This window comes from Plectropomus leopardus, chromosome 7 (assembly GCF_008729295.1).
Source record: "Plectropomus leopardus isolate mb chromosome 7, YSFRI_Pleo_2.0, whole genome shotgun sequence".
In the NCBI taxonomy this organism is placed as follows: domain Eukaryota; kingdom Metazoa; phylum Chordata; class Actinopteri; order Perciformes; family Serranidae; genus Plectropomus; species Plectropomus leopardus.
The window spans coordinates 7,460,482-7,487,781 of NC_056469.1; the positions used below are offsets into that span (position 1 = coordinate 7,460,482).

The following is a 27,300-nucleotide window of genomic DNA, read 5'->3' on the forward strand; positions in this document are numbered from 1 at the left end:
GCTTTTTGAGTTTAAATACTCTTTTGACATATTTTCTATCTATCATGAAAGTGCTTAATTACTTTTGAATGAACACTGACTTTGGTAAAATTTCTTTTCTGGAATAAGTAACTACTGCTTTTGACATTGTTGGGCACTCCATTTGTTGGAAAACTGGGTTGGGCTTCTGGGTACTATCCTGTCCTGGTGCAGGTCCTATTAGCAAGACATTTGCAAGAAATTATTATTAATATGCTTTTTTTTTTTTATTTCTGTTGGCAGTCTCACTTCCAGGCACATCAGCATGACACGTGGAGTACCACAAGGATCAATACTTGCCATAAAGCCAGATTTTTCAAAGCAATAACAATAATTTCCAAACTTAACAAAACTTGCTTCTACCTTTTCCTATTCTTAACTCAGATTATGTTTTGTCACTCTCCTCGGGATTCTCATAACTATATATATTTCTATCATTTGTGGTCCCTTTCTTCTTCTTTCTTGTGGTCATCTTTTTGGGCTGCAACATTGTCCTGAGTCTTTCTTTTTTTGATTATTAATTTAGGTCTTACTCTGTATCAGGTTGGAAATGTTGATGTTGTCCTCAATACATATATAAATTTTAGGTGTCATATTATAGAGAAAGATTTCAAGGTTTCTGCATGGGTTACAAAAATTCATAAAAATCTAGATTTTAAAGGCACTGCTACTGGTCCACAGATCAGAGTGTGAATGTGGTTTAATGCTTTTTCAAATCCATGTGTTCATGCACCTATCCGGGTCGTCCCTCTCCCCACTCTCCAGCTCTGCCATGGCCATTCCTTCTTCCATCCTTCATCTTTTTCTCACTTGTTATTTGTTCCTGAGCAGCTTGATATTAATAATTCCAAAATATGTCTCCATCACAAACTTGCGTAAGGGATGGTTTCACCTTTAAAACGCTAAGGTGACTCTGTGTGGTTGTATTTTTGTTGGGTTCTATCTCTTACACACGCGCACACACACACACACACACACACACACACTAATTGTGTGTTATAACTGAGTTGAAACAAGTAATTGAGGCTCCCTTGCCTTCTTCAAACAAGCAATACTTTTCACTTAGCAGCTGAAATCCAGTGTTTGTAGAGCTGCTTTTGTGTACTTAAGGGAGGCTCATCTCGACTGGAAAATATGGCCATTTCAATAAGACTTTTAGTTTTTTAATTCAGGTTACACTCTTTCCTTTAAAAGCTTGAAAGGTTCTCCATTCAGGTAGCAAAAACTATCTTTTTGTAACTTGGATAGACCATCCATTTTAAAATAATGAGTCAAGCATTTTCAGTGTTTTTTGTTTATAGTTATACAGATAATCATGGTAATTTGTAGACCACATGCATTATGTTGGTCAAATGCAGTATTCCTGAGCCATAATGTCATTAACATCTGGGTCCAGATGCATAACACTTTGTGTGGATTGATTCATAATTAAATCTGTGTGTATGCACAAAGACAGAAATCTGTTTATGCATTTTGTTTTTGTCAGATTTATAAAGCCATGTGCATGCATGTTTCTGTTTTATGAATCTCAGTCATGTTGGAACCAGGTGCGTAAGCCTCATTTCCCACCCTATGGTTGACTTCAAATGAATGTAGGAAACACTTGAAACGTCCATTTGGGTATTGATCGTTGTTGCTTTTTTACCATTTGAAGCATTGTTAATGAAAAATCTGGCAGAAAAAAGTGTTTCAGTGTGTGTTTTAACCGTGAGGTTCTCCAGTGGTCATTACGCACGGCTTTGGCTATTTTTGGCGCCCATTACTTCATCATTTTTTTGCTAAACATCATTTTGGTCAAATCTCAAGTATAATTAATATTAGATGTCAGAAGGATGATCAGTCATAGCACTCATATTGAAAGTGACTTTACAAAGCAGGCTACCTCACATTTCAGGATTAAACAAAAAGATCATTAACAGGGGGAAGATGGCTCAAATGTAAATTTAAAGGTTAACAAAATCCATTACTCTTAAATAATTTAAAGTTAATTTAAAAAATGTGCTTGTGATTGACATTTTACTGTTTAGATTGGGAAAATTACAATCCTTGAAATTGGCAAGCACCAAAAAAAATTTTACCCACATGGTCTGAAGTCTGCATGAAGTGCGTACAGTGTCACATTCCTCCTTTTATAAAAAAAACAGTTTATATGAAGGAAAGCGCTGTTTTTGAGTGTAGTGATTGTTTAAGCCCTTGAAACCTGGATCGACATCAGTTTTCTTGTGCTGTGTTGACATGCCTTTCACAAGCTTGAAACCTAAGCAAATTGGTTAGATTTCTTGTGAATACATGAGGAAAAAGGCAATGAGTAGCTTGGCAAGAAATGCCGCACAAATTACAAGAAATTAGTAAAAAGTGACAAGAAAAAGACCTGAAAATTATTTTTTATAAAAAAGAATAATTTAAAAATTCTAGGGAAAATATCCAGAAAATCACATGTATAAGTTTAAAATATGTATTAAAAATGAAATAAATTAAGATAAAAAAATGTTTGTTTTTGGTTTTTTTCCCCTTTCTTTACTTTGAATATTGTTTCTTTTTTTAAAAAAAAACTAATTCCCTGCAAATTTTTGGACAAGGTCTTGTTAAGCTGCTCATTGCATTCTACCTACATTTTCTAAATAAGACAAACCAACTTGCACAGGTTTTAAAGGGTTAAACATTTGCCCCCCTAAAATAAACTTTAACATGTTAATTCACCAAGAACCCCTGATTTCAGTTTGCTTGTCAACAATATTATTTTTTTCTTAATTATCGGAAGGCTGTTCACATGTTTAGATCAACTTTCTGTTTTGCACATAATTGCATAAATACATTAAAATACCGAGTAGCATCACAGAGAATTGAAGCTCAGAGATTCTGAAATGAAAAGGACAAATCTTGGAGCAAAAGAGATGGAGTTGGAGCAGAGGAATGTGAGAGAGTCTCCTGATTTCACTGATGACGAAGTTGGAGGGCCATAAAGGGAAAACAGATCAGCGTGAGGGGGCATTTGGAGACGATATCTGACATTTCATAACTCTTTAATGAATCACTTGAATTCCATATGAAGACATCATGTTGGCCCATAGCGCAGTATCACTCGGTACACCTCTTTAAATCAAAAGTATGCAAAAAACCTGCTCAGCATCCTCGCTTGGCCCTATGTTCAGTGTGGAAATCCAACTTGGCTCAGGCGAGGAGGAAAGTTGGCCAGCGAGCCCTCTCTCTTGTTCCCTTGAGAATAAGAAACTAAAAATCTATGAAAAACGCTCAGCATCAACTGGTGCTTCATTTTTCTTATACCAGGCCACAGTTGGTAAAAACATACAGTAAAATTCACTTGTTTGACAAGATAACCCTAACTGTGAACTGCATCTCAGTGGAAGAAAGCGATTGAAAGAATGCAACTTTAATGCTCGTAAATTTCAGTATTTATCCCAGGAAATAAAATGTACTTCACTGTCAGAGAGACCCGGAGCATCAGTAACTCTAGCTAGAATAAAAACAGAGAGGAACATTTAAACTGCATGTAAAGAAGCTCCAGAGTGGTGGACGAGGAGAGAATAAAGCATAAGTGGTTATGTGGAGGACATAGCAGGTTGACCTGGCATGGTATGGCACAGCATGGCACGGCATGGCAGGCTCCAATGAGGCTTCACCCACCCAGGGCTCCATCCCGCCTGAGCTCCACACAATCAGACCTCAACAGCAAAACCGACTGCAGGTTACCATGACAACCCGGAGGCACTGCCTGCATGGGACAAAGGCTGGCAGGTCCCGTGTGTGTGTGTGCGTGTGTGTGTGATTGAGAGAGAGAGAGTGAGTGATGTCTGGCAGAGCAGGCGCGGGCCTCCTGGGGCCCTCATTCGTTTGTCTCTCGCTGAGACCACAGGAGCCCTGATGCAGCAGAGATGGAGGAGGAGGCGGTGGTTGGGGTGAGGAGAGGCGGAGGATGGCGAGAGGGCAAGTGAAAGAAAGGCAACTGATGTGGAAAGAGAGGATGATAAAAAAGGATGCAGGAAAAAGGTGAAGAGTGAATAAAAGAGAAGGGGAAAAAATGGCGAAATGAATGCATTTGAAATTTGAGGGACGAGAGATTATGCGGTGCCCATTTGTTCGCTCACTTATCCATCAGTCATGTGCAGCACCTCACACAGCAGAGCCTGGATCTTGACGAAACTTCAGCGTTACAGTTTGGCAAATTAATTACACCAATTAGCAGGGTACTCAAAATTTCAAAGTTTTAATAACCTGTCTACCACAAATGACTTGAAATAGCTCTTACATGGCTTCACAGAAAATCATGAAACAATGGGTGTACTTATGGCCTGACGTACCAAAACATTAAAATGTGGAGTTGATTTTTTTTTTTTTTAACTTCTTTGTCCAGAGCATCAGATGTCTCCTCCCCGTATCAAATACCCAGATTGTAGACAGATTTTTGACTCCTTTATGTTATTATGTATGTCATTTATGTCTCATTAATGTTTTCTTTTTGTCTTTTTCAGGTGTGGATCACACAAACAAGGACCTGAAGAAAAACTTTGTAAGTAAACTTAAAATGAGATTTTTAACAACAGTTCCAGATCTACTTTAAAGAAACAGTGTGTAGGATTTAGTGTCATCTAGTGGTGAGGACTTCTCCCATGTTGCCAAGCTTTAACTTCATGTTAGGATTCCTTCAGTGTTCATTGTTCAGGAAGCTGAAACTGAATTGAGCTGAATTATCTGCAGAGGTCTCTTTCTCTCCTAAACAAGTGGAACGGGGTCCGGTTGTTCAAAAAATTGAAAATCCTACATTTGGCTGTCCAGGATCAGCTAATCCATTTTACTTTTGTGCCAGTTTTTCAAAGCAGTATTAGACTTTTCAAGATTACCAAATCGAAATAACCAGAGCTCTAATTGGGGCAACAGATCACAGTGTAGGCAGCTTGCCATCAAACACACTGTAATTACCACTCTTCACCATAGGTGCCGTCAAAGAGAGCAAAATGGACATCTTTGAATAATTTCTGATGATTTTGACAGCTATTTTAGGGTATCATTTTTGTGGGGATAACTGCCTAATGTCTGCTTTATCTATTTTATCACAGTAACTGTTAAAGCAATCAAGTGCAAAATATAAACAAGGCTAGGTAAAAATATTTGAAATATTTAAAAGCTGTTTTACATTTCGTTCCTGAAACCCACACTGAATCCAGCCTTCTGCTGGTATCAAAATAATCCAGACTTTTTTTATACTTATCTCTCTATAAAGTTTTACATGGGTTAAGGTGTTTTAAACTGGTGAAAACACTGAATAAAGCAGTTTCATGTTAAATATTAGTGTTTCTCTAATGCTGTTCGGCTCGTTGCAACCACCTGCTAACACCTGCTTATGTGTGCTCACCTTATTTTCTAAACCATAACATATGGAACCTATGAGTTTATTCAATAAAACAGTGTTACATTAAAAATATCTGACATCGCTCATCTGGGAGGTGGTGCTATAGCCAGTGTTTGGATTGTCTGTTCTGGTTTGGGCTACTGTAGAGCAGGGATGCACAATAATTTTGTCACATCATCGATATCGGCTGCTGTTGGCTTTAAAATGAAATATCTGTATTGGTAAACCAACCATAAGTTGAAGTATTTTCTTATTTTACACAATAAATCAATACTACATATACTGAAAAGCATTCTATTTTATGTCTCCATCTGCTGACGATCCATCACGCTAAGATTAGGCATAATATTATGTTAATTCCACACAGAAGAGACCTGATGATCACTAAAATTAGGTGGGGAATAAAGTCGCTATGTCGATATTGGTATCTGTTATTGGTCAAATGAGTTGTTATGTATTAACATATAAGATATTAGCAAAAAAAATCCAATATCACGCATCCCTTCTGTAGAGATATGCTGGTGCAACATGGCAGACTCTGGATAAGGATCTGCTCCCCAAGTAAATATAAACGGCAAAGTCTAAGGTATCAAAAACGCAACGATTCTTATTTTCAGGTGATATATACAATAAAAAAATTTAATTTCTGCCAATATATGCCTGTAAATCCTACACACTGGAGCTTTAAGCTGGGCAGTAAAATGTTGTCATTATAGTTGATCTCAGCCAAGTATCTCAGAAAAGGGTATGCAATGTAATATCTGATTCTGCTGTCTTTTTATGAGGTTATAGTTTTCCATCAGTGCTGTGTGTTTACACAAACATGGCTGGATTTTCATTAGACTGAAATCTGTGTATTGACTTTCACTCAAACTGTCCAACTTCTCAATTACTTAAAACCTGAGGCAATAAAACGGTCATATAGTGATAGAGCGGTTTTATTCTGTTAGGCTGGTGTTACACCGGCTAGCCATAAAGCATATGTGGAGTGGCAGTGTTGTTTGCTCCTGTCTTGTCGTTTATAATCCTATAGGCAGTTTGAAGCGCACAGGCCAACTTGTACTTTGTCAGAGCAGATTGTCTGGCATGGATAAGCCTGGCTGGAGAGAGATACATAATTGCTCTTGTACGGTTTGCTGCCAAGACATCCTCCTCCTGTTATGCCTATATACACTGGCAAACAAGTCATTCAAACATGCTCACTTTTATGAGGCACGCATAAACCACACAGACACAGTCACAGGCATCTCCTCAGTGACAGTGATTGCCGTCAGTCAGGAGAAAAATGTTGACAGACTAATTCAAGTGCCTAGTATCAAGAGTTTTTCACAGGATTCCTTCATTTCCTGCCATGTCTCTGTGATGTTTTGTTTCGAGTGTTACGTTGTGTTCCATTTGTTTTCTGTCTGGATTACAGGAGGCCGTCGCCAGTTTTGACCTGCGAGCTTCACACGGTCTGTCTCATGATCCCATGCCTGTCAGAGATGAGGAGAATAGGTAACGATGCTTGTCCTGTGTTTCTTGTCTTGGAGGAGTCAATTAACTGACCAATGTAGTTTTGATAAAACCAAAAAAACACAAGAAAAAAGTTTAAGAAATAAATTAAACATTGTATTTATCTGCTCTAATGTGAGATGCAAACAGTTGCATGTACGGGCTAACTAGCCAACAGTTGTAGCCTAACCAGCGATAGGCTTCACTTTACCTAACTGTATTTTGTAGGCTTGCAGGAGTAAATGTTAAATAACCCTCTTCACAATAGCATGGTCCACTATTTTGAGAGTTTAGGCTAATGTGTGCAGTTCATGCTCTTTGTCAGGTTTGGGGTAGTTTTATATTCCAGTAACCTTAGCCAGTGTTACCCAAGATAGTGTCACATTTGGGGCCAACTCCTCTGTGGGACCCTTTTTAGTCCTGAACTTGAGAGTCAGAAATTGTGTAAGATAAGCTAAAACAGTATTTATCCAAAGGGAAATTGCTGAATTGCTGTATTGCTTGGTGTACACCCACCAAAGACGCTTATCAGAATACTATAGCATGCATTCATTAGTTCCAATAAACCTCATGCCTTCCATCAAATAACACCAAGGTTAACAACACAACAGTATATTTTGATATAAATCAAACTTTGATAGTTAACGTAAAGCTAAGCAGCAAATAACTTGTACTAACCTTCTGAGTTTGCTAATGTTGTTTCTTAAGTGTGTATTTGGTATAAAATGTTGTCCGTGGATCAGATCATAAAGCTATGGGAAGTCCTGCACTAACACGGTCAACTTCTCCATATTTATCATACAGTGACATTTACAGAAGAAAAGAAATGCATCTACCAGCTCTTATTGATGATTGATGGTCACATGACATGACCGTCAATCACAAGCGTGTTTTGGCATCTTGCTGCATGCCAAAATGCTGCCTTCACACCCTGAAAAATAGGCTCTTGAGAACTCTTGTGCACTACGATGACTTTGCTCTCGCTTTTGAGCGATCCTTACGTGAATCCAAATAGAAAACAATGGATTCACAGGTACAAAAGACACACAATAGAGGACCACATTGTGTAAAAGGCATTGCTTATACCCAGTGGTAAATCTGCCACCGTCAAAGCAACCTAAATAAACAAAAAAGCTTAGCTACAGGAGTGGGCTAAACAAACGGTCGGTTAGCCCACGAAAGGATATTGGACTCACAGTGTAGTATTACAAAAGTACGTCATGGTAAATATGTTAAACATATTTAGAAAATGTAGTTAAAAAAAAGCTACAAACGTGACATATCAAGCCAAGAAATGTCTCAGTGTTTATAGTCCTGTGCATGAACATGAAATCAGCTGCAGAAAGCCTCCCTTGCTTTTAGCTGCAGTTTCCAGTATCTTGGTGTTTGTCTGTACCACCAGTCTTAATTTGCAGGATGTACTGTGTGTAATTGTCTGCCCAGGCTTAATTTGGGGTGTGCTCAGGTCAACACATCCAACAAAAAGGAAAACTCACATCTCTGCATATTCAGTCTCGCTAAGTGGCTAACATCTTCCCCCTGTGTTTCAGTCACGGTACCCGATGTGCAGGGGTAGTTGCCATGGAGGCCAACAACTCCTACTGCGGTGTGGGCATCGCCTTCAATGCCAGGATCGGAGGTGAGGAAAACAATACAGCCTCATCAAGACAGTGGGAGGCAGTGCATTGTGGGTGTATACTGCAGTGGCCAAGACTATGACATGGCATTTTCAGAAACACTTGTAGTAGGGCTTTAATTTCTTAGAAAGTAGTTACTATTGAAAGAAATAAAAAATAATAATTTCCATTTGGAGTATTTTAAAAAGCAACTACAGCACAACAGATGCTTTACATGAACACTATCGTCATCAATGCTACATTGGATTTTTGTGAGGAACAGTGTTGTCTTTTGCATTTATGCAGAAAATCTTGAAAATAAAGAGGCACACATCAGATTGATCGTTTCTCACCCATCAATTCCTGTAGGAAATAAGATGAAATCAGTAACAGAACCTCTTGAGCCTTACTTATTAAACTTAAGCAGAGACCTCCGAAGTTGAAAAATAAAGCCAATGCTGAAGTACCAAAAACTGCGGTTCATTAAATGGCCACTAGAGGCTGGCTCCAAAACACAGTAAATCCCCACAGACCCACGTGTTAAAATGCCCAACTTTACAGCAGAAATAAATATGTTTACAGCCTGGTAATAAAGAAGGGTTTTTTTCTCTGTAGCTAATTTTAATCATTATGATAACTGTACAGAGGATGAAGTTTTCGTAACTCACCCATTTGCATTTCATTAGGGCTTAAACTTATACATATTTAGGGGCAAGGCTAATTGAGTGACAGGCTACAAAAACCAAGATGACCATGGCCAGAATGCCAAACTCGATCCTTTAAAATGACATTCCACAAACCAGTGGATGACGTCATGGTAGCTATGTTCATAATGTAAACAGTCAATGATGTAACTTAACCTCAAAACAGTCAAACAAAAAGCATTATATCATTCAACTCAGATTTTTGGGCCCAAATTTTGTTGTGATGACTTATTAAAAAATGCATGTCCAGTGCAGCGACTTCTGACAGGAATAATTTACATGTTATTAAGATTATCAAAGATCATTAACGATCATTTTTCAGGCATTTCTGCTTTATTGACAAAGATACACAGAAAAGGCAGCAGAGAGAGATGATGATCTGCGTCAGAAAGACAGCTTCCACCGGAGCGGCTGCAGTATGAACTCGGTGTGCGCTCTACCTGATGAGCTACCAGGGCACCCCCAAAAAATAATATTTTAGAATTTAGTATCGCCTTGTAAGTAATGCTAAATGAAAGGGCTGGTGCCATATTTGGTTAAGATGGAAGTTGACATGTACTGGTTTGTTGGTGGTAAGCATAAGATTTTTAAAAAAATTGCAGAAAATAATGGCAATTTTGAGTGGTTTTAGCTAATCTTTTAGAATCTGCAGTCTCCTATCCTGCTATAGCCTTACCCAGTCTGTGTTATTTTTTGTCCGTGTTTCCAAATTACAGCTGATAATAGGCTTATCACCTTTGAAGTCATAAGTCTGTTCCAGAGTCTTTAAGATGAAGTTTTGGTTTTAAGTGGTCCTAGGCTCCTAAGAGTGAGCGTGTGTAATTTATTTGGTGTGTATGTATGGCTTTGGGTTTGTGTGACTGTGAGAGACTACACGGTGACTGGCTGCTATTGAGCCGTGCTGACCCTATTTAACAGCTCATTTTTTAGTGGGAGCTTCAGTAATGGCTTTTTTAGTGTTGGTTGTAACATTGGCGAGGGATGAATACACAAGATAGCCCATTTTCTGTTGTGAAATCAAAGATTTTTTATAGGATTCTCTAAGAGTGCTATAAAGCACAAGTTAATGAGGAGTACATGATATGTTTGACTAAGAAAATTTCCCACAGCTCTCAGATCTGAAGGCGGCTGTATAAATGCTCATAGTGTGATGTCATCAGCGCAAAATATGAATGGAGGAATCCCTCGGTTGAACTCTGACATTTGAACTCTGCTCTGTGATCTTTAACCCTTGACCCTTCCTCATTTGTCACAGGCTGATGAGAGCCTCTTGCAGAATTGACAAAAACAGAAAAAAACACTGTTTGTGAGGCAGGACCAGGAATCTCTTTCCATAGTTAGTCTTAATTTCACCTTGCTGAATCTATTTTATCCCGAACTCAGAAACTGAGTCTGGCACACAGGAGATGAAGGGGCAAGACCCAAATGAAAGATGCATGTCGAACCACTGGGTGCTGTTGCGACCTGTGCTAACTGCGTGACAATGAGGGCTGACTGAGATTTACCTCTCTGTGTGCTTCGGTTTGGGAAATGGACTTGAAATTCTCTGTGAAATTTACGTGGCTCTGTAAGATTTGATGTTGTTTTGAAAGTATACACTAAGTGAATGTGATGAATCAACAGAGAGAAGACAAGTGAGGCCTGATTAATCAGCTTGAACGGATGTACGCTTGTCATTTGAAATGCATTGTCATGCAAGCAGATTATATTAAGACATTAGAAGAAAAGAGAAACATTTCTTGTTACATCACAATAACCAGACAAACATCTAAGAATGTCCTTTAGTGGGAACAAAATCCTCCTTGATTCAATGTCATTTCTTAAGAAAGGCATTTGAATTGGACAGAACATAGATATGAAGAATTTAGATTTAGTTTATTTGAAAAGGAACAGTGCAGATTAAAAAATACACAAGGTATAAAAATGCCAGAATAAGCCAGGGGGCTATTTTTTTAACCTGTAGTCCCTTGGCCAAGGTGTTACAGAAGGCTTCCAAAAAACAGCAAAGCAAAAGAACAAAGAAACAGGGCATATGGTTTAAAAGACTTCTTTAAACACACTGACAAGAGAAAGAAAAACTAAACTAAACAAATTAAAAAAAAAAAAAAGAAAAAGAAAAAAGAGCAAGACATGCAAATTAAAGGCTGGAAAATAATACAGAAATTTTAATGCACTGTAAGCGGTAGTGACGTATGTACATATAAAATGACGTTGCAAAGCAAGTAGAATGTATAAATAACAGCATGGAGAAGACTTAAGTGCTGACAAGTGTAAATATTTATCATCATTTCTTTTAACTGGTTACTGAAAGATCTCTCAGTGGTAAGTTCTCTAATGTAAATTGGAATTCTACTCTGTTGAGCCTGTGACAGACCAGCAGCTAAAACGGCTAAAAGAACCTTTACACAACGGGATAGTACATTCTCCTCTTTTGGACCCCCGAGTAACACAGTTGTTTGTTCTACCGCTGATGTAGACTACGATTGATGGTGGAGCTAAGTCATGGGTCTTTTTTTTTAATCTGGCAGGGATGGAAGTGATTTTTACCAAGTGTTTTGAGGGCTTGTTTGTGTAGTGATTCAAGCGGTTTTAATGTGCCATAGTTGGCCTGTGACCAGGTTTTTGTACAGTAATTCAGATGTGTGAAAATCATTTGAGTGAAGAAACATCTTGGCGGCCTCTTGAGACATGATTTCTAGTGGATCAAAAATTATCAAGATTGAATCAGAGCCTTTTACAGGGTTTTTTTTAACATCTGACCTAACTGAAAGGTTAAATAATTGTATTTATGAAAGCAAAAGTAAGTTCACTTATTTCAACTGCAACAATAGACTGTATTGAAGTCTAGCATGACAGTTCCCCAAAAGTGAAGCCAAAACATCTTGATCGCCCTCTGGTGGCTGGCAGCAGTACAGGTAATGAACTCCATATTAGCAAATGGGACATGAGCCGCCTAAAAACTCCCTGGACACCGAGATCGTCCAAAAGTCTGACCATGAGGAAGAGGAGACTCACATCCTTATTGTGGAGGGCTTTCTGCTTTACACCCATGGACCTTTGATCGACGTGCTGAACCAACGTTACTTTATTTCCATCCCATATGAAGATAGCAAAAAGAGGAGGTGCTCTAGGAACTACACGGTGCCAGACCCCCCCGGTCTGTTCAATGGCCATGTCTGGCCCATGTATTTGAAACGCAAGAACATAGCGTGATAGTGTCTGTCATTTTAGGTAAATCCTATCACTCTGATGTTGGATTTAATTAGTTGTACGATGCTTAAAAAGCGTGGTGGACATCATGATTGACATCTCTGCATGTCAGGTGTTGTGCAAGCGATCAGGGGTGCTGGTTGGGTTGGAAAAGTTTATGAATGACAACTCTATGTCATAGCTCCACTTCATGATCGCTACCGCACGCAATGGCTCCAAAAGCGCAAGATGGATGCGTTGTTAATCTTTATACACAGTCTGTAGCTGCGACCAGCAGCTCTGTAGCTCACTCTGTCAGTTGGTCGATTGATTGGTCTGTGGATCCACAAAAGGTCCCTTCATCCTTCGGCTTACAACAATTCAGAAAGCTGAAATTACACATGTTGGTGGCAGCTTTTGCAAACTGGCACTTGTTTAAATTTTTTTTCTAGCTATTAAATTAAGCAGCTATAATCAGCATAATTATAATGATAATAGGTCACATCGCTCACTGCAAAAGGCTACCTGTCTGACTTAAACTCAGCTGAGACTCAGCTTATATGGGATGCACACTCTACTAGGTGAGCTAGAGGACGCCCCACCAGGAGAATCGTGACCCGGCTCTGCAGTTTCTCTACGCTCTATTGAACTTTATAGCATCAGCTCACTGATTTGGTTTTCTGGCCCGCAACTTTACTGTTTTCCTTCATTCTCACTGCTCTCATATCAATACTTTGAGTCATAACAGCCAGCTGTTTCAGCAAAAAAGCTCTAAAAACTGACACTATGGTACCTATCCAGCACCAAACAGACAGACAGACAAAGTTTACCACTTGCCGGTGAACATAGTGGAGCATTTAACATTGAAAGAGCCCAATATTTCCCTCAAGGAGTTCAAGGAAAAGTTTATTGTTTTCAATAAAACTACATTCCTTCAGTGCTATGGTGAATACAATAATAAAAAAATACAAAACAAAGTAAGACAAAAACCAAGCACAAACACAGGACTTCACAGGAGTACAAGAAGTATCAAGTTGACTTTTTGTCAGAGCTTTTGTGTGTGTCTGCAACAGTTGGCAGGGAGGAGCAAGAGTTCAGTAACCTGAAAGCCTGTGAGGGAAATGCTGTTAGACAGTCCTGTGGTATGGACCAGATGCTGCTGGAAGTTTTTTAAAGTGTCAGTGGGTTGAACAGTCTGTTGGAGGAATGAGAGTAGTCTGTGATAATGGTAGTTGGTGGGGACCAAAACAGAACTTAAAGGAGATTTAATGTGCCCGATAATGTACATTTATCAGAAACATGGCAGCAAATGAGTATGCATGTTGTATCAGCTGGATTTGTACAGCTGGTAAACAAGTTCACCAAAGTATAACATATATATATATATATATAATACTTAAATGTTGTTTTTACAGCAAGTGTCCAGTCTCTCTCTCTCTGTTGAAAACTGAAGCACACTTCTCTCACTTTTGGCTTTAGCCTGAACCGCTGTCTCTTTTTGATACAATGCTTCAGTAGCAGACTGACAAAATGTTACGTAATGTCACGTAATCCATGATTCAAACATGTATAATTCACATGCTATATATAGGGATATTATTTTGGCTGCCATCTAGATTTTAGTAGCATACTAAGGTAGTGAGATGCCCTCTAGGCTCCCTGGAGGTGGATAGAAGAAAATACTACTTCAGCTTTCTCCCACTGTAGATATTTGGTCATCCAGTGATGTCAAAACAGAGCATTAAATCGCAACCCAGGCTGCCATGGCTACAGTCATGTTGCAAGTATTGCAAGCAGTATTGCAACTCCAGTCAATCATAGGCTGTATGTCATTTATGTATGTTATCTTCACATTATTGTCATTATCAGGGGTGTAAATAGCAGTATGCATTTTTTTCAGAATTTACATTTTTTCAGAATGCATACATTGTGAAACTTTAACGTACATCCAAACACTAATTTGCGCTGCAAGTAGTTTGTTAAAGCTTTCTCTCCAAAAATTATCACAGGTTTTAAGTCTATAAAGGCAGATACTAGATATTTTTGTTTTTCAAAGAATTTTTTGGGGCTTTTATGCCTTTAATGTATAGGAAAGACCAAGTGTGAAAGTGGGAGAGAGAGGGGGGGTGACATGCAACAAAGGGCCAAGGCTGGAATTGAACCTGTGGCTGCTGCGGCAAGGACACAACCTCTGTACATGTGGTGCCTGCTCTAGCCACTGAGCCACTGGATGCCCCAAGGTATTAGATATTTCTAAAAGACCCGTGGCGACTAATAATCCAGCAAGAGATTAAACGCCATTATTTCCATAAATGTGATCGCTTGTCAGTAACGGTAACCCAGAGCAGCCGACATTTGCTAAGCCTAAACCTGTCACCAGTATTTAGAGGACACGAAAGGTATAAATTATTGTGCAATTTTATCTCACAGCTGTTATTGGCCAGGTGACTGTAATCACTTTCTTGCACATTCTCACAACAAGCACCCAGTTTAAAATAACCATTGACATTTTCCTGTTAACAACCAGCAATGGAGAAAATGCAGAAAAATAAAAATATAGCAACAGCAGACGGAAAGACAGACAGTGATGGACTTGCAGCTACAGAAAACAGATAAAGAAGCACACACAACAGAGACAGACTTATATGAAACAAGAGGAAACACAGTTAACACACTACTGTAGGGCAGCTGCATTCAATGTGTTTGTCATGCATTTGCATCTCAAGTATTTTGTCACAGTTCTGTTACTGTATTAAATTTCACAAATAGCATATCACATTCATTTTCACAACCTTAAACACAATGTCATTTTTTCTGTTTTTAAGCAACATTATGATGTAAAATGCTCCTCTAGTATATTTTAAAAAATGTTTCTTTTACACAAGCCTCCCTCCGATCTCTGACTCTGACCGTGTTACCTTTTCGATCCGTCCAGGTATCCGCTTGTTGGACGGCACTGTCACTGATGCCATGGAGGCCACAGCTCTGACCTTCAACATCCACTTCATTGACATCTACGTCTGTAGTTGGGGCCCACGGGACGACGGGGCGAAGATGGACGGGCCGCACAGGCTGACAGCGCAAGCCCTTCGGCTAGGAACTCACAAGGCATGGCTTTCATCTCCAAGTTCACGCTGCTGTCTGTCAGATGTAAAGTAGACGTCCTCACTGTCAGTGGAGCTTAGATTGTAAGGGCAAAACGTTGAGTGCTGGGATTACATAGATGGATTGAAATACACACCTATATATTTCAAATGACTGACCCAAGTGTTTCAGAACGGAATTTAGAAATACTGAAGTAATGGATGGATTAATGAGTGGACATACTGGGTGGACCATTTATGCTACCATTTATGCTAAGTTCTAGGTTCATTTGTATTTTGGTTTCTACCAGAACATGTTCACATGCTTTAATATTCAAAAACACACGTTTTTCTCATACTGTGCTGGAACACCTGCATTCACTCTCTGTCTGAGACGCTCCATTTTAATGCCTCTTTAAGAGCCCTTCACAAAAAGTCCATGCAGCTCTTATTGGTCAGCCTTTTTGGGGCTTCTGCATCTCAGCATATCTGCTTGGTCATTGCCGGGGAATGACTATAACAGATATGGTGGCACTTAATACTTTGAAAAATCATCAATAAAAGCACAAACACAGCAATACATGTTCCAGCAGAAATTAACAACATCACCAACCAAGATTACATGTTTCCACATGCTAATGTCATGTGGAAACATGTAACATTGTACTTGCAGCTGGGGAATGACATTATTTTGCAACATGTTTTCCCCACAAAATCACCAATAAAAGCCTCTAAACACAAGCAGACATTTTACGACAGAATTCTGATCTAAAGTCGGGGAGAAATTAACAACGATGGCAACCAGCATTACATGTCTCTCTGAGGTTAGCATGTTGTTATGTGTAGCAGTTTTGATAACACAATGTAAACACTGAGTAGTGTGCCTGAAGCAGATGACCATATAAGGGAACCAAGCACATTTATGACATCACAGCAAGTAGAAAAACATTGGAAACAGAGTATTAGAAACAGTCTGAAGCCTGAGGCTTTTGTTCACAGGAATTCATTTTACATACATTTATCTCGTTATAAGAAAATTATGGCCAAGTTTAACATGAACATATGACATTGTAGCATTATGTATAAGACAGAAAATAAGGAAAAGCAAAATGTGTTCCCTTTAAGTTAAAAAAGAAACAAATAAATTCACAAATATAAAAATGAAAAATCTAAATCTTAATACATTTATGAAAAATGTTAAATTAATAATATAAATATTAATATTAAATATAAATAAATTAATATTTCTAACAAATATATAAAGAAACAAGTAACCTTATATCCATTGTTACAGCCATAACTATCCACAAAGGTATTCATCATTATAAAAAAGGGGAAAAAAAGTTACCATAATAAACAAACTCTTAAACAAAAACAAACAAACAAAGAAAAACTTTGCAAAATAGGTAACTTTTTGGAAAATTCCCTTTTGATCTTTTTTACACCCAGGAATCCTATTTTCACTCCCTATGATTGAGCCCTATATAAATATATACAGTGTGATATCTATTTCCATATGTGCTATTTCAAATGCCCTGCTGACCGCTAGATGGAAACGTTCTTTATGAAATCCACTTATACCTTGCTCTTTCACTTTGACGTTCCTTTGTTTGTGTTGTCAGGGCCGAGGTGGGAAGGGCAGCATCTTTGTGTGGGCGGCAGGTAATGGCGGAATGCAGCATGACCACTGCGGTGCAGACGGTTATGTTAACTCCATCTACAACATCGCCATCGGCGCTGTCTCTCAAATGGGGAAGCCCGCCTACTTCGGCGAGCCCTGCCCCGGTGTGATGGCCGTCACTCTGACAGGGAGCAGCGTGGGAGGCTCACTACCTCTGGTTAGTGTGCATGTACCGCCTCACACATCTAACAACAGTGTTTATCATTAATGAGTGCATATATGTGTGTGTGTGTGTGTGTGTGTGTGTGTGTGTGTGTGTGTGTGTGTGTGTGTGTGTGTGTGTGCGTGCGTGCGTGCGTGCGTGCCAGCAGCTCTGCTCTTTGGCTCCCATGAGCTGTGAGAAGCCTGTTAAAGAGCAGCGACTGGTGTGATATTTATAGAGGCCTGCCAAATGACCTAGGTGACTGCTGGGCGCACACACACACACACACACACACACACACACGTAGACACACAGAAGCAAACGAGTGTTAATTAGAGGTAAAGCATGGCTCTTAGTGGCTGAGAGAGGGAGAGGAAGCAGCGAGGTGTTGATGGCGGAGGTAACAGTAAAAAGCCAGGAAGAACTCCGGGGCTACAGAAACAGAAAGGCCAATTTTACAGTGTGATATCACCTTTGTCTGCTGGGATGCCTGCCCTTTTCCACCTCACATTAGGCAGTGGTCAGACTAGACACGAGTTGTTTTTTTAATTAACATCACTGTAAAACTGTGTTGACGTGTTCTTCTGCAAAGCTGCATTCCACGGAATGAGACCTCTCCACAGAAATCAGATGAGTACTTAGACAAAAAACGCACTCGTCTTTTTGCTCTATGAACTGATACAACCTCTAGTTAGCTGTATCTTGTAACGTGTGTTTTTTTGTCTCTCCAGGTTACTCTGACCAACACCGGTGATGGCTGTATCAAACACTTTCCAGGAACATCCAGTGCTGCTCCGACCGCTGCCGGGATTCTGGCTCTTACGTTAGAAGTAAAGTGAGTGTCTATCAGCCCAGTCACTGCACACCAGTAGTACTACAGCAATAAATGTGATACCTTATTGATTTTTGTCGAGACTCAGGGGCAGATTCACCGAAAATGGATTGCAGCCACTGATAGCACCATGAATTGCGCATCACTTGCAAATGCTTCACAAGAAGTATCGTTCTAATGATGTTACAGAGCAATTGCATCTGAGTACAATTATCCATGTGGCAAAAGTATATAAATATATGTATATGTTGCTTTTGTACCAAAAACACAGTAGACAGAACAATGGCAGATAAAAAACTGACATTTTCCGACCGCAAGGTCCTGACCAATAAGATGCAGATGCACTCCTCAAAACTCCTAGCAGGGAATTTAAATGTGACAGACAGAAACATAAACCCACTTCTCATAAATGCGCCTCCTTTACCACCACCTAGGCTTGGGTGGCATATATTTTTTCATACCTTCTTTCTTTTCTGACATTTCAGTGGGGTAGCTGATATATTACAGTATTTGTAAATTCCACCCTCCGGCCCCGGCCTCCAGGTTCGGTAAGCTTTCTTAGCTTTTTAGTCTAATAAACTCACAAAATGTGAGAAAGGATATATTCTTAAGTCTGTTTTCCTAATTAAACAGAAAAACACAACCGTAGACCTTCTGATTTTTTTGAAGTTTTTGTCCTTCACCAGACTGACTTGCTTAATTGCGTTGTTAACTCATCATAAAACTCATTTTATTCCAGCTCAACAAAAACAAAGTAAAACTCACAAAAACTGTCTTTTTTAGTTGTCACCGATCCAGCAATAATCAATTTTAGTTTGGTCAAAATAAATCTTAATTCACAGAGTTAGATGTGAAAACATTCATTTCTGCCGTCTCTATTTACCGTCTCATTTTTACTGGTCCTGTGATGTTCCCCCATACCACGCGCAGCCAAAATCTTTCTCAGCTTGGCTGCCTGTTCCAGCAGCAGAGATGGACCTCTGGTGGTATGTGCTTTGCGCTACAGACAATACATTGACCCGATACAGCATCTCTAAATCAGTTTAATAGAAAGATGTTTGTGATGCTATTGAAAATCATACTGTCAGCATTTCTAAGTACCCCCAATTACTAATTTTAAATAAATATGTGCAAACAGCACAGCAGCACCTAATTTCACAAAACTGTAATGGAAACAATTTTTTTTGGCTTTTATAGGTCACATAATGTAAAACAAAGAGGCATGATGTAGTAGGTGCTACAAGAGGTGTTATTCCATCGTATAACTCTTCAAAAGTTGAGCGTATCATCCCAAAGATTTGAATTCACAATTACTCTGTGAGTATGTGGACTGTCACCTCCCAGAAATCCCTCATACGTGGCTGCTTTCACGTGTAAGGGGCTTGCCTTTGCATTATTGCTTGCATAACACCCCTACATCTCCTTCGATTAGAAATAATGACGGCTAGTGCGGTGACTACAGTAGAAATAAACCTGCTGATGTGTTGAATATCTATCGCCATACTTCCTGGAACGTCATCGCGAGAGGAGAAGTTACATAACGTCATTCAGTGGAAAGGCAGTCATCTTGCAATTGTGTTTTATCGACATTTTGAAAATATCGTTAAATTCTGCACAAATCTATAATGGAAACCTGCCTATTGTGGACACTTCAGCAATGTGTTTGCTTACTGTCAGAGGGGTGTCAGTCTCCAGCCAGGTTGTGTTTACTTTAATTTCTTGTCATGGCTGTTATGTTAAATCAGCTCTATTTCCTGCCAGTGGAATCCGCAGTGTTATTTGTTGTCATGTTTAAGACTACATTTTCCATATCCCCCATGTGCCTTCTTTTACAGAAAGGTTGTCCCTTGTAGCTATTTTCACCCATGTCCCATCTTAACACCTCATCTGTGTCCTCTCTGAAGAAGACAGCTTTGTTAGAAGTCATTTTCCCATCAGCCCTCTTCTGCCTTTAATATGCGCTGTTGCTGGAAAATCTGAAATCTTCATCTCTGTTTGTTCTGGAAGCACAGTAACCTCCTCTTCTGTCTGCTCTAAATCAATGCGGCACATTGATTATTTTACTTTTAACTTCAACTCTTGATTAATTTTGCGATTATCAATGAATTATTTCATCTTTCCCAGAGCCTGAGGAGACATCTTGAAATAGATTTTGTCCAGCTGACAGTCCAAAACCTAAAGAGACAAAGTGCAAGGGAGATAAAAAAAAAAAAAATTCTTTTTTAAAAAAAAGCTTATTATTGAGGATTCATTTTCATTTTAGCAATAAAAAAGAAGCATTAAAATTCTGCACCTTGCCCCTTTGAGCCGTACCTCGTCTCTCCTCCCTGCTTCCCCTTCTCTCTATTTGTTTTCTTAGTCCCTCCTTTGATTTAGATCATCTTTAGCTCCGACCCTTTCTTTCTGTGTCTGTCTAAATCTGCAAATATATCTCCTTGCTCTTTTTTTCCTTCTCTCCCTCCTTTGTCTCGTCTGCCACTTCCTACCATTTCCCAAGCCCCCCCCCTTTTTTTTCTTCATCCCTCTTAACTCGCCAGCTGTCGGTGTGGCCTCGGGCCTGGTGTTTTGTGGCGGTATCAGCGGCGTCTACGCCTCCTTCATGTTATGGATGGTACTAGAGGCTGGCTTTACTGCTCCAGCTGTCATGCCACAGCGCCTCAGTCTCAGTCGCTTGGCTGTAAAATGGAGCGCAGGTCCCCTGGGCTAGGCGACTCCCAGGACATTACTGTTAAAGGCTTTGTCGTGACCCGCTGCTACTGACTAAACTATATATCACCTCTCTGGCTCAGATCGGCAGCATTCCGCTCACGTCTTTATGGAGCTAGCTTCTCTCTCTCCGTCTGTATATCTTTCTGGGTCTCTCTCTTTCTCACACTTGCTCATTCTGTGTCTGGCTCTTTCTCCCAACATTTCACACAAACACACTCACTCATATATTCTGCCATATTCTCTCTCACTCATGCAAACCTAGAGTTTTTCTTTTTCTCTGATTCCCATTCATCAGAAACCAACTGCCTCATATAGTGTACTATCCCAGAGCCCCTAAACATTCATATATACAGACATGAGGGTACATTTAATACATATCTCTGGGATTATAGATGTTAATCCCTCTGTCAATCACTCTATTATCTCCCCCTCTATTTCCTCTTCATGCAACTACACTCCTCAGCCTTTCTGTGCCTAATGAGAAATGCTCAAACTTTTCTTTCAGCCCTTTGCTTTATTTTTGTTAATTTATCAAAAAAAGCAAGCAGATTGGAAAAATTTAGTCAATGGAAGTTTATGGAAATGCACAGATTTGGAAACTAATCATATTTGTCATCCCTGATATGATGTCAAGGTTGACACTACAGCATATATTGCATTAAGCATGCAGTGTGTTGTCTGTGTTATTGGACTGGGCAATATCTGTTTTAAGTAATATGCTGATAATTTTATTTAATATACAGTATTTATCTCAGTATTTTCAGATTGTCTCTCAAATAACATTACTGTTTCTTAAACCTTTTGATGAGTATGATCATACTTGTTGGATCATTCTACTACATTAATCTGAATTTATAGGGAATGCTGCTCTTATATGATATAATGGAGGGCTTTAATTTGGAAAGTCCACATCAGAATGTCCTGATATTGTCTATGTGACACTCTGAGGAGGACTACTATCATTTTGAAGTGAAATGAGTTTGTGGAAACATTATGGTTTTTTTTATGCTAGTAAATACAATCACCAAAGTAAAAAACTAACATTGGGCTATAAACCATCTACATCACGGTCACAGCAAGGCCGTAAACCTGTGTTTAGCGCGATGCTCTTCTGTAGTCTCATTTAGCCACGTGTTAGCAACCATCTTTTTAAGACACAGTGAGGCTTCAAAAATTCATGAGCGGGATATTTACTGATGTATTTCACACTTTACAGTGGAACATAAACAGGCATCTAACTAAAAACCCACTAAAAAAAAACAAAACTTTGACATCAAGACAAGGCCACCCAGAACGCTAAAATGCGAACACATATCTGGATTTCAGGACTCATTCCTGAACCACTCTATAGGAAATGGCACACCCATACCATGTTGTCCGGATACTCTTCAATGTTTTGCTGCCCCGTTAGTGTCAGTGTGTCACTGTCTATCTGTCTCTCTGACACCATGTTAGCCTGTCTGTCTGTGTTTCCATCTGTCTCCATCCATCCACCCATCCCTCTTGACGCCTGTCCAACAAACCATCAGGTTAAATCAATTCTTCACTCGTCCTGTTTGTCAGTCTTTCTGTCTCGGACTGTTTGTTTGTGCACTTTATCACTGCGTCAGCTTCTCTGTCACTTTATGTGTCTTTCATCCATTCATTCCTACAGTCTGTCTATTCAGTTCGAATGGAGCTAAACATTTGGTTTGACTGTGACTCCACCTCATGTTCCGGGACTTTTACACCTGCAGATGTCTGTTTCTCTCTCAGCCGTTTCCTGATTCAGCTGCGTTTATTTTGGCTGTCTTGGAAAGATGGATTGTCTCCTCTTTAACCTGTCACCCTGTGCTGTCAGGTTAACTATTTTGGGCAAGCCCTTTTATCCAGTCACACAGTAGTAGTAGAAATATATAAATAATCTTTTAACCCTTTTTTTTCACCTGTTGGCTCTAGTGCTCCACAGTAACTACATGTAGAGTGATAAAAGGCTACTTGCATTTGCATTGCACTGCATTATCCTAAGTAAGTGTGCCAAATTAAAGCAATTCTTTTACTAAGTGATCTGCAGAATATGACAAAATCAGCTTGGGGCTATCAACAGTATAAAAATCATGTAGTTTATCTGTGCACCCAAACTAACATTTTCTTTAAACACTTATCCACTTCCCTTCCTCCTCTTTCCCTCTGTCTGCCTGTGTGCATTGAATGAAGAAGAGGAATAATGTATATAACGTTCTCTGTGGGGAGTTAAGGAGTAATCAGCCAGCGATCTCAGTGGGGAGAGTACATGGAAAAGTGAATCCACTCTCTCTAATTGGTCTCAACTCAAACACTCTGCCAGACACACACACTCGTCCTCAGTGAGGGCATCTCCTTCGCTAATGTTTTTCATTTGACATGTATTGAAGGTCACCGCCATGTGTAACCTCTCACGAAAACATACAGAACCCGGCTTCATGACTTATATGTAATAATACTGATTTACTGATATTAATATGAAGCTGTATTTGGCATTTTGGAGCGTGCCTTTGTACATTAGCTAATCTAGCCTCCTTGTAATGTGGGATTCAACAGGTTTTTGTTGTTCTGTAGGTTATTCTTTATAATAATTCTCTGCTTTGTCTTACCTTGCTGTACTGAGCCAATCCTCTAACAAAACATTATTTTTTTTTTAAATTTAGAGCTGCCTTAACCAGGCTAACAGGTTACTTACTTAACACATCAGTGTAAGACAGCATGCATACCTCCTCAAAGTCAAATGTTATAAAGTTAAGTTGTATGCCAGAGCAACAATTGTAAGAAGAAAATTGTTTTTTTGGAAAGTGGAAAATATCATTAACTAAACTGTAAACTGGAAAATATCTTTAACCATAGAAATCTTTAAAAATAATAGTTATTTTGTCCATATTAGGGCGGGGTGTACAGTACACAAAACTGCATACATGCATATGCAAAATAGGGATATGTGCAGTTAGGCTACTAGTCCATTATATAAGCATAATTTTTTTTATTAAAAGATTATTAATATTGTAAATACAAATTAAACTTTTAGTAACCTACTAGAGTAATGCTGGTTTCCCTTTGGGGACATAATTTGCAGTTGAAATAAGGTAATAAACAGCAATATACTGCAATATATGTTAGTGCAACACTCAGCGCATCACAAAATGTTGGTATTATTGTGTCATGGGGTATTGAGTGATTCCTGCCCCCTAGTTCATGATGCTTTGCAAAGTGCCTCACATTTCAGCCACTTTTATAACACAGTTTAGTTAATGAAAAGACGTGATTAATGATTTCAGATAGCTCTTATAATATGTGCGTTTACACTTGTAGATGAAACTGTGCTTTAAAAAAAATCACTGTGTTTCTTACTTTTGGACTTGTCTATTATTTAAGTTTAAACTCCCTTTTAAATGTCATGGAAATTAGTCTTTAAGAACATCGCTAACACAAGCAAGTCCAATACATTATGTTAAAAGGATATATACACAATGCATGATATCGGTACACACATGCACATCCCCTTATTATGGGTCCTTGAAAAGTCATGGAAAAGTTTTATGATTTTGTCCATGGATATAGAATATAACATTCAAGCACATACTCATATGAGCATTCAACATGTATGCTGAGCTCATATCAGAACTCATTTGTGTGTAATAATCACATGGTGCTGAACCAGTCATAGACACACACATACACACACACACACACACACACACACACACACAGAAATATACACACAAATAAGTACAGGCTTTAAGAGCCAAACTGTCCATCATACAAACACACACACATGGGTGCTTGTGTACACATGTACTCATTAACCGCAGGAATCCGGGCTACGCCGGTGGAGTGTATTTAAAGGAGATTGCAGGCATGCAGTTATTGGACTTGGCCTAATTGATAAACCCATTAGTAACACTTGTTCAGATAACATGGGAGGAATCTCAGTCTGCTCACAGCCGCTCCAAATGGGTTCACTTAGGCTTAGAGTGCAGCACATTAAGAGAAGATTACAGAGCGATGCCGAGCGTCTTACCAGTCCATGCCTCGCTACTGTGAGATTAATAGAGACGAACTAAGGACAGAGTCGGAGAGAACATTGGACTCTGACTCTCCACAGGGTGGGGACACTGTATGTGTGTGTGTGTGTAGTTGTGCAGCAGTTGGTGTTCTGTGTGTCTGTGTTTGTATATTTTTCTAGATGTGTGTGCATCTGCATGTGTTTATGTGCTGTTATGACGCATTGGGCGATATGCCATCTCATGAACACATATACATGCATGTGTGCGCTTTTGCTTCCACTGTGTGTTTGTCTATATATGTGGGTGTTTCTCTGCTTCTCTGTAAATGTGCATTCCACATGTGTATTAGTTTTCTGCCTTTCAACTAAAGCTGCGATGTGGCTCAGCAGAAGATCTAAACGCGAAGTGTCCAAGCAGAAGATGTGCCTCCTGGGATGAAACAGTGGGGTTTAAACTGCTGCTTGTCGTGTACCAACACATTATACCCTGCTGACTAACAAGCTTGACTGTTAGTGATATCTCCTTCAGTTTCTGTTAAAATAAAAAGAGATGAACAAGAAAATTGGACATGCTGAGCTTCAGTAAAGCAAGCATTAGGCAACATGTAAGTGCATCAATCTCTTCAGGCTGCAAATATGTCCTCGATTCACAATGGAGAGAAAACTATTACTGATGTCTGAGTGGAAGCTGATAATGGCTCATATTTGATGCCACTTCTCATGTTTGAATCATGTCTTTTCAATCCAAAAAATTACAACCATTCAGAGATGAACTGATGCAACATTTTCTCCGACCCAAACTCAGGGCACTGATCTGATATCGGTGCTCTTTTTTTTAACAATCGTTAAATCGATTCACCTCTCTGTATAAAACTAAACTGTACAAATCACTTCTTAATTGTAAGTGAGGACACATAAACATGCTTTAAGCTCGTATGTCATTACAATGCATAATCCTCATAACAACAGGGACAGCATAGTATTCAACTTGTCTAATAGATGTTACACACTAGGGGTTAAAGAAAATCGGATCACGATATTATGTTTTGTGATATAATGATTCTCAAAAATCAGTTTTTAACAAGTAGTTTACAAGCAAATATTTGTGCATTTTTTTCATTTTATGATGTTTTTAAGACCCCAGCTGCTGGATGCTTTAATGTCGTAATCTATCTTCAGCCATTTGACTCCTCCACTCCAACGTAACAACATATTGCTAGTGTATACCCAAAGAACACAAATCTGCGGAACATGCAGGGTAAAAAGGGTGCACCGCTAGCATTTAAAGAAGATTTAAAAATTGCAATATATTTAGTTGTATCCCCTGTATCATGATACATATCGTTTCTCCAGATTATGCCAACACACAACCCTATTACACACACAATTCATCCTGTATGATAATTGGTGTTGAGAACAGAAACAGACCTTGCAAACAACACTGAGCATCAACCTTATGAAAAGCCTTCTTTCAGCTTGACCCAAAGCAACAAACAGTATTTCTACATTCAAGTGACAAAGCCCCATGAGGGGAGCAAACAAAGTCAGTGTTGTTTTTTAAAAATCACCATGATTGCTCCCTAACCTTAACCACATAATCGTCACTTTGACCATAATAAATACATGTTTTATTGACACAAAAACAGAAAGATAAAAAAACAAAGAAAGAAAAAGAAGATACACACAACTTTAGCAATTTACAGACATATAAGTGAGTCCTGCAATTTCTAACCCTTGTTCTTACTGAAATTAAAATAAAACTTGAAACCAACTCCTCACCAATGTGCTCCAATAACACAACACATGTGACTGTAACCGTGATATTAAAGGTCCCTTAGCCTTATCCCACCCACAAACCATCCCTAACCTAAACAACATTATACAAAACCTCAGCCGTAGTGTTGTCACATCATAAAGCAAATGTGTTTTTTAGTATTGATTTGTAACACTATTCATACTCAAAAAAAATGTCTATGTTGTTCTGTTGTTTCACTTTGAGGACGTTGTTTGATCCAACACATGAATCTCTACAAATACAGTTTCCATCTGTACACGTACAATACATAAAGTGCTCCAGTGAAACCCTTATTCTTGTGGTAAGAATTGTGATAAAAACACATTGTTATATTCAAACCAAATGTCCCATTATATCAATTTGAGGTAGTAATAATGCATTTTGAAAAAAAAAAAACCCAAAAAATGTGATTAAGTAAACAGAACCTTATGTAAAACTAGAAATGCGTGACTCTTGAGATTTACAAAAGGCAATTACTGGAAAACTGACTGATCCTGTGTTACATAGTGTCATCTTTTTTAATAGTTAAGTGCATTCTGAAACATGCAGTAAATTGTATTCAAAAGAATTATGTGGCTTGTGCTCCCTGCAGACTTTACTTTTCAACGGTTGTTTACCAGAAAAAAAACGTTGAGTGTGATGCTTCTAAATGAT

General features: G+C 38.9%; 1 protein-coding gene across 1 annotated transcript in view; it reads left to right on the top strand.

The window, feature by feature from the left end:
• The window catches only part of LOC121946024 (neuroendocrine convertase 1-like), a 204,329-nt gene that overhangs the window by 104,689 nt on the left and 72,340 nt on the right, over positions 1-27,300 (top strand). Inside the window, exons 7-12 of the mRNA XM_042490429.1 lie at positions 4,509-4,546; positions 6,804-6,883; positions 8,431-8,519; positions 15,325-15,497; positions 17,095-17,310; positions 18,027-18,130. Of these exons, the coding sequence (XP_042346363.1) occupies positions 4,509-4,546; positions 6,804-6,883; positions 8,431-8,519; positions 15,325-15,497; positions 17,095-17,310; positions 18,027-18,130 (700 nt within the window). The remainder of the gene's footprint in view (positions 1-4,508; positions 4,547-6,803; positions 6,884-8,430; positions 8,520-15,324; positions 15,498-17,094; positions 17,311-18,026; positions 18,131-27,300) is intronic.